This window comes from Nomascus leucogenys, chromosome 1a (assembly GCF_006542625.1).
Source record: "Nomascus leucogenys isolate Asia chromosome 1a, Asia_NLE_v1, whole genome shotgun sequence".
Lineage (NCBI taxonomy): Eukaryota > Metazoa > Chordata > Mammalia > Primates > Hylobatidae > Nomascus > Nomascus leucogenys.
The window spans coordinates 56,867,537-56,882,641 of record NC_044381.1 but is presented as its reverse complement, the minus strand read 5'-3'; the positions used below and the strand labels follow the sequence as shown (position 1 = coordinate 56,882,641).

The 15,105-nt window shown below is 44.2% G+C and overlaps 1 protein-coding gene across 6 annotated transcripts in view; it reads right to left on the bottom strand.

Annotated features, from left to right (window-relative positions):
• Positions 1-13,136, bottom strand: part of PRUNE2 (prune homolog 2 with BCH domain) — a 297,985-nt gene extending 284,849 nt beyond the window's left edge. For 5 of the 6 annotated variants that reach the window (XM_030809666.1, XM_030809689.1, XM_030809702.1 and 2 more), the window contains exon 1: positions 12,843-13,136. In XM_030809666.1, the coding sequence (XP_030665526.1) occupies positions 12,843-12,878 (36 nt within the window). In that variant the 5' untranslated portion in view covers positions 12,879-13,136. The remainder of the gene's footprint in view (positions 1-12,842) is intronic. The other variant, XM_030809686.1, reaches the window with a different exon arrangement.
• Between the last annotated feature and the right edge of the window lie 1,969 nt (positions 13,137-15,105).

Sequence of the window (15,105 nt, the reverse complement as noted above, 5' to 3'; positions counted from 1 at the left end):
AATGAAACATTAGCCAGGCTTGGTGGCACATGCCTGTAGTCGTAGCTACTTGGGAAGCTGAGGTGGGAGCATCGCTTGAGCCTACAAGTTCAAGGGTACAGTGAGCCACGATCATGATCTTGCCACTGTACTCCAGCCTGCGTAACAGAAGGAGACCCTGGTTCTAAAAACAAAACAAACAACAACAACAAAAAAACCCTATGATTCTATGGTAGTTTCCAATGTAAAGGTCTGTGATTCTATAATTGTTAAAATAACTCAGTTACACAACAAGAAATCGTAAATAAAAGATGATGGCCACAGAATGCTGTACTTAAACACAAGGAACCCTGATGGCTGTTTTCCACAGCACTCCCTGAAGTGACGGGTCAGGGTGTACCCAGGGTGACATGGTGATCAGAGTGGCTGAATATAAATCCTGCTGACAGCAGAAGTCCAACAAAGGGGCCAATTGTAACAAGTGTGGCTCAGTGTTTATGAGATTCATCAGAGCCGTCTACGTAAATGCCAGCCTATGAAACCCTTTGTGTATGAATTGATTTGTACAGAGATGTTGCGCTTGGTCAGGAGGCTATTTTGGCATGAAATAATTCCACAGAAGTGAGAAATACATTTGTTCCCCATAAGGCTCAAAGTGATCTAATGGCTTAGAGGGATAACGAATTTTTCAAAACATTTTAAAAGCCAGCTCTGGGATGGCATTTTGATCTGCATCCACCACAGTGAGTTTATGTCTGGGTTTTCTGGAGACTGGAGCCAAGAGTAATGACACTTCAGGCCACAGTCCAAGGGTATCAGCCAAGTGGCAAGCACATGATCAGTCACAGGGCCATGGAAATTGCTTTGCTTCATGGATGGCTTTATTTTAGGGTCTTGCAAAGCAGATTCATAATTAAACAATAGAAGAAAGATTCACCTAGGGAATAAAATGTGTCCCTTTTGTTTATCTTTTTCTGTGACCTATACACATTTCTTAAGACCATGCTTGCAATTTGCCCAACATCTAAAGAGAAAAAACAAGTTCTCTCAATGATCTTGGTAAACACTCAAAAGATAAAACAAAACCTGAATCAAAGTTGTAAATTGATCCACAAGAATCGGCTAAAAGACTGCCCGCTTTTCCTTGCAAGAATCCAGTCCTCCAAAAGGAAGTAGCTCCAGAAGTCTCTTTATATCGTAGCCAATGAAGGATGAGAGAATCATACCCCATAGTTTGACCAGGATGTGTCGCATGAAAAACAAACCAGCTTGCTAAGGGCCAAGGGAAATATTTAACTGTAAAGAATCAAGAATGGAGGACAGAATGGGATTTGCCCCTTCTTGCCTCCCTGGAGAGAGGACCAGGGACACTGCCTTCTCAGGGAGCAGCCAGGCACGTGTCCTGTCCTCTCAGACATACCCGTGGCAGGGAGCAGCTGATCTGTCCACATGCTGTGACATTTCTATCTTCTCAGAGCCAGGTGCTGGTCTGGCCAGCACCACTGACCACTTGTTACAGAAAATGTGTCTGAGGAATGCAAAGAGGATCAAAATGCTTCTGCCTCAAGGATGAGCTTCTGCCTCTGCTCTTGCTGGAGAGGAGGAAGCCAGCATGCACATTTCTCTTTTTGCACCCTTTCCTTAATTTTCTGCAGCAAAAAAAAAAAAAAAAAAAAAAAAAAGGACCAGCCGGGTACGGTGGCTCACACCTGTAATCCCAGCACTTTGGGAGGCTGAGGCGGGTGGGTCACCCGAGGTCAGGAGTTTGAGATCAGCCTGGCCAACATGGTGAAACCTTGTCTCTGCTAAAGACACACACACAAAAATTAGCTGGGCATGATGGCGCTTGCCTGTAATCCCAGCTACTCAGGAGGTTGAGGCAGCAGGAGAATCTATTGAACCAGGGAGGTAGAGGTTGCAGTGAGCCAAGATGGCTCCATTGCACTCCAGCCTAGCAACAGAGCAAGATTCCGTCTCAAAAAAAACGGGGGGGGGACCTTAATGAATGGGCTTCCTTAAGAGGGAGAAAAAAAAGCCACTCATCCTAAAAATCCTGTTTTTTCAACTGAGGGGAAGAAATAATTTCCATGGGTGGAAACTCTTCCATAAGAACCTTTCAAAGAATTGCAAGGCCATCAGCAGTCTTCTGGTCCCTCACGGGCTTTTCTCAGGGACCTTATTTTATACCTCTGTGGTCATTGCTGTGCCTCCTCTGGAGTCAAGAACCAGATTTAGTTCTCCACTGAGAATGGGAGTGGGGTGCCAGGCTGCTCATATCTTGTACGTGCTGAGGCCTATTTATGCCTCCCCACATCAGACTCACATTTTTGCACCATCAACTTCCATCCTGACTCATGATCACTTATAAACCATGACGTTTCACGTATCTGGCTTCACTCAAGAACAAGGTCTCCTATGCCAGAGGCTTTGTCAGACAACTGAAGCCTACCCTGCAAGCCACAACTTCTTTTCTATTTTTTTCTATGTTAATTATCTGAGTGGGAAATTTTTCTGAAATCGCTTATGCACCACACCTTTCTTCTTAAACAGGACACTAAATTTAAATGATCTTTTTCCCCTGATTCTTTAGGCTCATTACTATGAGCGTCAGATATGTGCTTTATGTCAGTGATGTTATGTCTGCCAAGGGCTGTGCGGATATTTAGGATTATTTACCTGACACCAAATGGAATGACACTTATTGGGGGCCCGGATCTGCCTTAATTTTTTATTTTATTTTATTTTATTTTATTTTATTTTATTTTTTGGAGACAGAGTCTAGCTCTGTCACCCAGGCTGGAGTGCAGTGGCACGATCTTGGCTCACTGCAACCTCTGCCTCCCGGGTTTAAGTGATTCTCCTGCCTCAGCCTCCTGAGTAGCTGAGACTACAGGTGTGTGCCACCACTAATTTTTGTATTTTTAGTAGAGATGGGGTTTCACCATGTTGGTCAGGCTGATCTTGAATTCCTGGCCTCATGATCTGCCCACCTCTGCCTCCCAAAGTGCTAGGATTATAGGCATGAGCCACCATGCCTGCCATCAGGTCTGCTTCTTATAGGTCCTGTTTGATTTTGGTTTTGTTTGTGTAGTTTTCCCACGGTAAGTCATCATCTATTACAGCCTCTGGCAGCCACCTCCCTTTCCATCATCCCCTTCTGAGAAAACCAGGTTGGTGAACACTGTGTCAAAGTGCACATTAAATAGTAACCTCAATGATGATAGCTAGCATTCATGTGTTTTGCTGTGCTCTCAGCATTTCTGTGAATGATTTACAAGTATCATCTCGCAAATAGCCTCAGAGATCGTGCTTAGGGAATTTTCCTGTGAGAAAAGAACTAACTGATGATAGGTTTTCAATAATCAATTTTAGTTGCCTTTGTCCAATTCCTAGTTTTGGGGTGACTTTGGGTTGGCTGATGTGCCAGGGAAGTGACCGTGGACATAAGAACTGTTGCACTTACAACACATCCTGTCCTGAATTGTGGAAGGATGTTCAGACCTGCTTCCTTCTTGAATCCTTTTATCGCTTTCTTTTCTCCTATTTCCCTTGCAATTTGGCCTCCACCTTTCTTCTTTCCTTTCTTCCCCTTTCCTTCACTTCTGTGTGTATCATGAGCATAATCAACAGTTTTCTGGGGCACTGCTAAACCAGCAGACTAGAGAGCCAAAGTGGACTTGACACAACTGAGAGCTGTGTTCTAACCCTGGATCTTCTCCTGCCTAGACCCCCTGACATCGGTCAATCCATCAAAGTGATATTTAAGGCCACTAATAAGAGAGTGGCAACAGTGAAGGAACTACAAAACCAAATAACCTTGATGGCAAATAAGAGGCATTTAAACTCTTTTAAAAATGCATTCTTGTTCTTAACATTTCACCAAATGCCCACAATATTTCTAATTACTCTAAAAGCTAGTCACACACATTCTCCTCCAAATCGTTTATCAGTTAATTTTCTTTGAAATGGGCATGCAGTGAGAACAATCTCACAACGTATTCAACCAAATCTCAGATGGCCTAACATCATGTTTTTCTCATAGCAGGATTTCAGTAACATTGGTTGATATTCTGTTGTCCAAAAGATTTTAATATAAAATAAGCAACACAGAAGAATGAACCCCTCTTGGGTCAGCGTGAACAATATATGTGCAATTTCACTAACTTACCACTCAGCCCTCCTATAAACTTGTCAAGCTGTTCACTTTTAATTTAAGGAGAACGAAATGTTCCAGGAGATCTTGTGGGAAGAGGTGCATATGGTATGAGGAAGAAGGTCCTAGAATTGAAGTCAGGTGATCCGGAAGCAAACTCCAGCTCTACTCTTTGTGGCTGTGCAACCTTGGGCAAACCTCTTTTTTTTTTTTTTTTTTTTGAGATGGAGTCTCGCTCTGTCATCCAGGCTGGAAGGAGTGCAGAGGCACGATCTTGGCTCACTGCAACCTCCACCTCCCTGATTCAAGCAATTCCCCTGCCTCAGCCTCCCGAGTAGCTGGGATTATAGACGCACACCACCATGCCCAGTTAATTTTTTTGTATTTTTAGTAGTAATTTTCACCATGTTGGCTGGACTGGTTTGGAACTCCTAACCTCAGGCAATCTGCCTGCCTGGGCCTCCCAAAGTGCTGGGATTACAGGCATGAGCCACTGCACCCGGCCTGAGCAAACCTCTTAACCTCACTGAGCCTCAGTTTCGACAACTGCAAAAGGAGATTAGTACCTACCTTACAAGACCATTGTGGGAGTTAAATCAAATTTTAAAAGTATCTCTTAGAGCTAAGACAGATATTCCGCAAATTCTAACTGAATCGCAAGAGAGCTAAGAATTGTTCCTGTTTCTGTGAAATGTAAATAGGGCTTCCTGGCTCTTGTTCGCTAGTGGTCTTTTCATGTTTTTATTACTGTGCATGCAGATCATGTCCTCGTCTCAGGGCATACACACATGCAGCAGCCCCGTGAGGCCAGTGCTACTACTGTTCTCATTTACAGATGACGAAACTGAGACTCGGGGAGGCTAAGAAACTAAGATTGTGTGACTAGCAAGTAAAAGTGGTGGGGTTAGGATTTGAAATCGGGCACTGGCTCCACATGATTAGCCACCCCGCTGTACTGCCTTTAGGGGGCAAGAAGTGGGAAGGAGGACAAAAGTCTTTCTAAGGGTCTCCTAAATCCACAACTCATAGTCTAGGAAAATCTCCCAGGATCTAATTTACGGCAGGCAGCCTCTGCCAGGGGCTGCCTCACAGTTCCCTGTTTATGGGCTCAGATGTAAGAAAGTGTGGCTATTGCTGCTCCCAGGGAGGTCAGCAATCATCAAGGATGAGAACACAGACAATCTTTGGACTGTGTTGATGTTTCCTTTCAGCTACTTATTCTGAAGTCCCGCACTATATTCTCTATTACTAAAAAAAGCTAATTCTCAAATTTGAGTAGATGAACCCTGAATTAGGCCAGACTGGTCACCAATATATACTCAAGGTTGTACATATTATTATAAGATGTATTTATTTATTCTTGCCAGTAACCAAAAGGATAACCTACTTATAATAAAAGTGCATATACATTAAAGTAAAAAAATTAAAACAACTATAATGAGATTAAAACTCAGTAATAACAATTAAAAAACCAAAACAAAAAAAACCTTAGTTCAGAGATCCTAGGCTAAGAAAATGAAGCACCAACATAGCTTTAAGCTTCCGGGAAGCCAAAGCAAGAAATATCAAATGCATGGAGCCAAAGAAATGCAATTTTCCTAGACATCATCAGTTCAAAAAGACTCTGGCATTACAGGCTAAAACAAATACCTAGGAAGGTCTGGTCGCATCCAGGAGAGTTAGATGAAGTGGGAGACCATGATCGTGCTCAACCACAAACAGTCCCACTGGCTGGACGAGAGGTCTGACTCAGGATCATGCATGGGTTTACCCCACACATGAGGTCTGCAGTGCCAGGGCTGGACAGGAAGTCTGGAATGCCTAATCTTTTCTCTTAAGGACTCTGAATAGCTTCCCTGCCAATCTCTCTCACGATATTAGCACTGGTCAAGGGGCAGCAAAAGAACAGGCTGGGCTGACTTGGTACAGTGGTTGGCCTTGGGGGAGCCCAACTTCTAGTCTTTGAGCCACATGGAGGAGAACCTATGGTTCCAATAGTTCCACTGTTGGCTGATCTACCCAATGCAGTTTTGCAGAGGCTTTTAGTGCCCCATTCCTCTCCTCTGCCTCTCTCCATTCATGCTTTAGTTCAACCAATATTTATAGATCCCAAGCAGTCATGCATAAAAATTAAATTTTTATTTTGTCGTAACACTTTGTATTAAGTACTTACTGTGTGTGAAGTACAATATGGTGCTCCTTGACTTTAGTGTCCTTCACCTTCTTCTAGCAAACAAATATGGCTTCCTGCCTCCTGACACTAGCCCTTCTTCAGATTCAGACCTCCAAAAATCTAGACCTGGCCCTCCGTTTATTTATTTTTATCGAGCCACTACAAAGTGCCATGCTTTGTGCAGGACTCTTGCCTTTAGGGTTTATTAATTCTAAAAACACTCTTTGAGCATCAGGTACTGCACCAGAACCTGGAGATACAATGGTGAGCAAAATGATACAGACCCTGGTCCCTACTCTCACCAAACTGGCATTAATCGAACAAACATGCCCAATAGAGATATAATGACAAGCGGAAATAAGTGATCTAGAAAATTACCAAAATACCTGACTTAGACTCAAGGAGCAGGGGAGGGGGCTCATTTAGAAGAGTCTTTTCTTTGTCTAACCTAAGAGGCAGGAGTTATTTAAGCCAAGGAGAGCTGGAGGAAAAGCCAGAAAGAAGCTGGATAGCAGATCAGGTCATGCTAAAAGTGTGTCCATTCTCCTAAGAACAGTAGAAAGTGATGAGGAGGTTTTAAGGGAGGGGTAGGAAAGGTGTGAAAGATGATCTCAAAATGATCTCCCTGGAAGCAGGGTGAAAGCAGTTTGCCAGCCATTGTAGTCATCTGGGTGACTTAAGGATAGGGTGGGTTAGGGAAGGGATGAGGGAAAAGGAAGTTTTCAGCTGGAGAAACTGGATGAATCACGATGCCATTCACTAAGATAAGGCAGTACAGAAGAGGATGGGCTTGGTGGCAAGTGGAAAGACCCACCATTGTTCCAGGTTCTGTGCTAAGGGCTATGAATACATCATTGTGGCTTTGCAACAAACATGCAAAGTAGGCATCATTATTCCATTTTTCAGATTAAGAAACCAAAGCTGTGTTTATCAGCTTGATTATTCTAACCCAAACTTTGTGGGTCTGATTTTCCAGGGTGATCTAGAGCCCAATTAGTCTTATATGAGCTCTCAAGAAGAAAGACTTCCTTTCCCTGGAAACCAAAGTCCAAAGCCACAGGGCTCAGAAAGAAATGGATTTGGGACAATGCTAGAGATTTTGAGTACGCTACTTTGAGACCCCTAACAGGGTAGCCACGAATGACTGTGCAGGTTGTGTACTATACAAACTCAGAGAGCACTATTCCTATCACCCTCCATAGGAATGCTGCCTCCTGAATACATCAGCCCTCCCCAGTTTCCTTTCAAGAAGACTTCAAACTCCAGGACTCTCCCATAATCCCCAAGGTTCAAGAAAAATCAGTAACTAACATTGCATCCCCTCTCTCTGGTCCCCTGATATTGTTTCCTCTTTTGCAGCCTTTATCCAGACCCCAAGTATTCTTCCCTCATTCTTCTCACTGCTCAGGTAACATTCACGGAGGGGTAGGTTCCCTCTACCCCCTCCCTGGAGGAATAATGCCTCCATCACCAAGCCATTGCTTACAGGAGCTCTCCAGACCAGTTTACCAAACTCAAAATTATGTTAATATCTGCCCAAAAAAATGTCACATAGAAACAAACTGGTTATACCAAAGCCATCAGCTGTTTACTTAGTTGACAAAATAGTCCCCAAATCACTGCCTAAAGGGTGACCTTGCTCACCTGATCCCATGTCCTCCAAGACTCAAGATGCTGTCTGAATCACAGGGAGCACCTCTCTTCCTTTGAGACAGACTGATCTACTTGAAGATCTGTATACACTAAAAAAGTGTGGCTCTTCTCCGAAGGTCCCAGGACTGGGACAATCCGCAGCTGTTCGTCTGAATGATCTGGCAGTGAGAAATGAAGCTAACTCCAGGACCAAAGCAATCAAGGGTTCATTAATCATCAGCCCCTAAGCAAGGGGTATCACATTCACAGAAGTGCTTTGGATTCCTGAGTTTCCAGCTCATAAATGCTCTGGCAAGAGGCATGGTCTCAAGAGCACCTGCCCTGGTTTGCAGTGGGGCAGGAGCTGATCCCATGGTCTCTGATCAGAATGAGCTCAGCTCCTGAAATGAAACAGCTCTGCCAGCTTCTTCATCATTACTAGTCCTTACCGCAGCAGCCCTTTAAAAGGTATGAAGCATTCACTTTAAATATCCTTTTTATTGATACACACAACCTTCTTCCCATGCAAGAGGAAATCAGGAAGAATATATTCCTTCAATTTCCAATCAAGTTGATTATTCTGCAGATATACTGCAGTCTTTCTTTCTTTTTTAAAACCCCATCTCCTGTAATAACTCTAATGCAGTTGTTCATTTAGAGTTTTGAATGTGCTTTCTTGTCCTATGCTACATATCACAGAGTATGAGCTGACATTCAAGTCACCCAGAATTTTTCTTCTGTAGAAGTCCACATATCAACTAATACCTACTGCAGAAATGAGCCCTTCTTCCACAGCTGCCGCTGCTGAAGTAGCAGATACATCCCCTGGACTGCAGTAGTGACTCTCTCCACCTTCTTGTTGAAAACAGCATTCCTGGGACACTGATGTGCCCTGTATCCTGCTGGTGACAGCTGACAACATCCCCACCCCCACCACCCAAGGCTGGCTCCTGACCTACATCATAGGGCATGTGGGCTGTGGTGATCTCCACCCATTAACAGCTGCTTGAGTTGCATCAGCTGGGGGTGTCTGGGCAGTGAGGGAGGCTCAGCAGCAGAGGCCCAGTGTGGGGAGCCTGGCTTCCTGCCAGCCAGAGCCCCAGAACTCTCTACCCATCCCCAGATGATTCCTCATGTACTTCATTTTTTCCCCCCAAACTTCATGGGAACATGGACCATTTACTGCCATGAAACTGTCCTTGTCCTGAATACTTTCCTGAGCTGACCACTATGAAGTTGAGGGTCATTTCCCAAATCACAGCATAGAGCACGGAGCCCTCATTCCCTACACTCCTTCAACTTCTCTTACCATAGAAGTGATGTAACTAAGAATAGAAAGCAAGGCTAAAACTTAAGGACTGATCTGGAACTACAGGATTTGATTTCTGCAACTCTGAATGGGCAGGAGAAAAAAGAAAATACGTTTGCACTCTCATTTCTAGTTCTAGTAGTAAGTATCCAGACCAAAAATATGGCTGGGTTCTCACATCAAGGAAGTGATTTCAACTAGGAAGCGCCACTCTTTGATTACAATCTCAAGCTTGCGGGGCTTGCTCTCAGATTGCTTATCCTACTGTTATTATTGCTTTAACAATCCTCATGTCAATTCCATATGTGTCATTCCTTGTTTGTCTAGAAGGGAGCATTTCCGGAGACTGCTTGGAAGAAGTAACTACCTCCCTAGCCGTGCCCCACCTCCAACCAAGTTTTTCACAAATATGCTCTAGCCCCCAGCCTGTCCTAACCAGGCAGAAGTCAGGCCCACATGAGAAGCATTTGAGCCCCAGGAGGAGGGATGTCTCTGAGGCCACATCTGGAGTTTACTTTTGCCATTTCTGATAAATACTGAGTATTCTCAGGAGGGAGGGAAAGGTATTAGAAAGGGAGATTTAGGGAAAAGGAGGATGGGATTATGTCAGTGAATCTGCCTCAGTTTAAAGAGTAGTAGGACCAGATTGGGATTAAAAATAGAATTGAGAGTGATCTCCTAACTTCAAAGGAAATCAGCTCCAAACTACCTGATAAAAATTCAAAATATCCTTTTCCTTCGAAGACTTCTGTTCAACCTAGGGGCCTGGCCTAGAATAGCAGAGTTTCCTCTCTCCTTACAATGACAGATGAATAATATATGTTCCAAGTCAGAAAAAAAGACACACAATTTTTCCAACATTTTGATTATTGGAGATTATATCTATGGCTAATAGCAATTCCATTTTGCAATTTAAAGTTCTTTTTGCCTATTGGAATTAGCTAGCCCCAATGATGATGAGGTTATGTTAGGACTTTGAAAGAGTCATTAACTATTTCAAACCATTAAAAATATATATATAATGCCTACAGAATAACAAAGCAATTAAGCCAAATAGGAAAAAAATATTAGCAATTAGGCTTTTTTTTTTTTAGGTATCATATAGCTAAACTTCTAAAGAAAAACATTTAAAACATAGCTCTTACATTCTAATTCTGGTCTAATAAGGCTTAAGTAAAAATCAGCATGGTAAATTTCTTCGCCTTAAAATGTTTTCCAAAGGATTGGCTGAATTTTTTAAAAATCTTACTATTTTATTTTATTTTATTTTTGAGACTGAGCCTCGCTCTGTTGCCCAGGCTGGAGTGCAGTGGCACAATCTCGATTCACTGCAACCTCCGCCTCCGAGGTTCAAGTGATTCTCCTGCCTCTGCCCCCTAGTAGCTGGGATTACAGGCACACGCCACCATGCCCGGCTAATTTTTGTACTTTTAGTAGAGATGAGGTTTCACCATGTTGGCCAGGCTGGTTTCAAACTCCTGACCTCAGGTGATCCACCCGCCTCAGCCTCCCAAAGTGCTGGGATTACAGGCGTGAGCCACCACACCCGGCCAAATCTTACCTTTTTATTATAAATAAATTTCCCACAAGTGAATGACACTGACTTAATTTATTTTCTCCAAGAAAAAGGTTATCTATCCTCTAAAGGAGAATGTTATCTACTACTATATTTGAGTGTCATACATTAAGTAAAAATCTTATTACCTAGAAAATGTAACTTATCAGGAAAATATGACACTAAAAGTGACCAAAACACCTTTGCTGTGGCTGGATGTGAAAGGTTAATCATGATTTCTAGAAGAAGCTTATTCCAAGAAACGATAAAATTAGCAGTAATTGTTCTGGCTCAGAAATGAAACTGGTAACAATATTTCAGACAACCGCTTCTCTTTCCTGTCCTTTTTTTTTTTTTAATGATGTAGAGCAATTGCTCGTCTAATGAAGGGACTCGGTAAATAAATTACAGATTACTTTCAACTGATTACTCAGAAATAGGGAAATTTCCATTCCAGCAACTGCTCCTCAGAATTGAGACAAACCTCTTGCTCATATCAGACCCCACAGTCTAAATGTTTATTGTGAAAATATTGATAAATAAATGTTATGGGAGTGAAAAATAGATACAGCCCAGAACTCTGTTTGTCATTGATTACCGTTTTCATACACACACACGCACAGTTGCCAAAATTGTCTTTCATTTTTGAACATTTCTCCTTCATTACTAGGTAAAGAACAGAACATGTACTCATACTATTAGAAATGCCAAATACTTAGTTGAGTTTCTGAAATTAGTATTTTCATCCATGTGCTCTAGCAAAACTATAAAAGGGTCAATAAACACAGAGATGATCGCAAACTTCCTCAACTCTGAAATCTCCACAAACGTTCAACTCTCTGGGAGGTTTCAGGTAGAAAGTTTTATATAAGCACTTATCAACTTTAATGGTCTTTTACAAGATACTTACAGTTAGACCATTGTAAGGCTCACACTTCCGTCTGCACTCTGAATGGTGGTTCAGGTACCTTTGGGCCCTCCCTTCCTGCACTCCCTTTGTTGTGCGAGGGTAAATGAGTTACAGTAATAACCCTGCAAATATCCTGCTTTGTGATTAAAACATTACCTTAATGCAGACTTTATATTTTGGCTTCTATGAAGGCTTAAAGGTTAAAGGCATCATAAATTATGCATTTCTTTCTATACCAGGCCTGTAAAAGGTGCTTTTACAGTTCTTTAAAGATATTGCTTCTAAATGAGTACAGGATTTTCTTTTTTTTCTGCCAAAACAGAAACATTTCCATTATGTTTATTACTGCTGTGCTGGAGAGCCAAAACAGTTTGGAATTAAGAAACTGCTAGAGTCTGTTGTTTCAGAATGTGTAGCAACTGTTAACATACACAGTGGAGTTGCCCATTCACTGTTTGGACAGTGATATGGTAAACATGGGCTAACACACAGGTCTGCTCCCGGGAGAACGATGATCTGGTAAACTCCAGAACACCAACAGTTAGAGCTTTCCCCTTCTGCCTCCGCCCCAATTTACAGATGTGAACAGGAATTAGCGAGACACAAGACACACTAGAATATCCCTAACTCCTGCGGTGGAGCAAGCTCTATTCTGTGGATTCTCCAGTACCACACATGTCCTTGCTACCCAGCACCCTGACTTCCTCACTTTTGTCACCTCCAGCTGAAGTACAGTTCTAAGGGTCTCTTTTTTTCCTTTTACACTTACACATAATGCATCTGCAGAAGGCTGGGCTCTTTATCTCAAGGAAGACCACACCCATTTATCCCTTAGCTTTCAGGAGCAAACTGCTGATTTAGGGACCGAAGCTGGACAGAAGCGACCCAACTTCAGCCAGGCCACAACCTCCTTCAGCTCTGCACCTCGTCTGGTTGCGGTGGAAGATTCTGGAGACAGATTGTCAGCTTTAAGAGCCAGAGTTCCAGAGATCTCTTCCAGGAGACAACCCGCACACCCTGATAACTCCGTGGCAAAGTTGCTGCTTCCTCCTCTGCTGCAACACCTTTTCCTCTTCATCTTTCCATCAGCATACTCGCGCGCGCACACACAGCCTTGCTCACTCAACTTACCAGTTTAGATTTGGCGCGTTGCAAAAATTCTTCCATGTCGTGGCTAGGGGTTTGGAACCCGGGTACTCGGAGGGGCGCAGTGGAAAATCACGGCCCAAGGAAGAGGAGCGGGGTCCCGGGAAAGTGGCCCGCCGGGGCGCAGCGACCGACTGCTCCCTTCTGCCGCTCTGAGGCGGCTGCGGCTGAGGCTGTGCTTGCGCCCTCGGCCGTCTGGCCCCAGGGCTCCCCGCCCCACCCCTCGCCCGGCCGCCGGCTCTGGGCACCCGACTCTGCCCTAATAAGGAAAGTGGGTGTGCCGCCCAGGAGCCCCGGGGCGCGCCGGGCACGCTCTCTGGCACGCGCCTCGGGCGCCGGGGCGTGTGGGCGGAGGTGCTGGGGTATGGCGAGGGGCTCCTCCGCCAATCGCAGGGCCCTGCTGCGGCCTCCTGACGTGGCGCGCCGAAAGCTGCTGCAACCATGGACAGCGCCCAGAAGTGCGAGCCAAGTGCAAGGGGCTGCTGCAGAGGGAGGCTCTGCCGCAGGCACCGCCGCGGTCAGCGGGGGAAGGTGGGAAGAGGGAGACGGGTCCCAGGAGAGCGCCCGCCTCGCCCAGCGCCTCACTGGCTGGCTGGCCCGTTACGGAGCACTCCGGCGGTCACTTAATGATCTGGTCGGCTGGCCTGGCCGGGGGAGGCACTCAAACTAGATTGGCGGGGGAGGGACGAGGAGAGAAAGAGGGGAGTTACTGCTGAGCTAAAAGCAGTACGACCTTGATAGGATAATCAGAAGAGCAGGCTAGGAGGTTGGGCGAGGCTGCGTCTTTCCTCCCTACCATGAAAACATGCCCACACAACAATGGGCATCCGCAGTTCACCCCAACTAGCTGCCCTCATGTCAGCCCTGGGACTAATGCGTAGATACATCCTTCTGCAGTTCCCATCCACTGACATGTACCCTCAGGGAAAGCTGGGGCAATAGAACCTTGCTAAGGTGAGGTGCAGTCTGCAGACCAGCAACATCAGCATCGCTGAGCTTATAGAAATGCAGAACCTCAGTCCCCTGCTCCTATTTACCAAATCAGAATCTGTGTGTTTCTATGAGACCCTCAGATGATTTCTATGCTTGTTAAAAAGTTTAAGAAGTACTACAAAGAACAATTGAACTTATATCTACAAACTTTATTTTAAACCACGGGGTTTTGTTGTATGCAGCCTTGTCGGGTGCCCAAACACACTACATCAGGCTTTCTCTGACCTCTGGGCTTTTGCACACCACCTGTAAGATCCTTCCAGCCCTTGTCCTAGCCTCCAGCTTCAGCTGTCCTACAGGAGTAGCCTCAACCCTGACTGCACAGTAAAATCACATCGTAATCACCTGAGACTTGAGAAAGTACTGATACCAGGGCTTTATCCCAGTCCAATTAAATTAATATCTCTGGGCATGGGGCCACAGCATTTCTGTGGAAAGTGACCCAAGTGATTCTAATGTGCAGTTCAGGTGTGATGCTCTGATTCTCGATGAACTTTACATGTATTTAAATCACTTAGAGGGCTTGATGAAACAGATTTCCGTGCTCCATCCTTAGAATTTTAGCCCTAATAGGTATGGCTTAATGGGCCTGAGAATGTCCATGGATACAATCTCCCAGGGTTTGCTGATGCTGCTGATCCAAAAACCACACTTTGACAGTGAGTGGCGTAGAAGTTCTCTTTCTCCAGAAAGTCTCCCCGACACGCTTTTCCCTTCCCATCCCCAGACTGAGTTGGTTGCCCCTTCTGTATTCCTTCATAGCAACTTACATTTTCCACTCTGCTATAAACTGCATAATTATTTGTCTATGTCCTCCACCAGGCTGTGAGCTCTGTAAAGACAGGGACCTTGCCTGTCTCATTCACTGATGGATCCCTAACATGATGTATGTTCATGTCATATATAGGTCCTCAATAAATATGTTTTAATGAATAAAGGCACATATGGAAGGGTTTTATTTTTGCTCTATTTCTCCTGTCTCAATGTGTGTCTGTCTTCCTGTCTGTCTCTGTGTGTATATGTGTGTCTCATGATCCAATTATTTTTTTATTCAGAAGGATCCAATGAAAACAAATCAGCAGGGTCCACAGATCTGATTAAAGGAGAGTGATAAGAATATTAAGCTCCAGGTGACATTCAGGGGTGGGCTTTGTGGAAGCTGGAGATTCTGTCTGCTTTCTGTACTGAATTAAGTAATTTAAAACCAACCAGGTAAAGCAAGTATTTTGTCAGCCTTTAAATCTGTGAAGTTGCA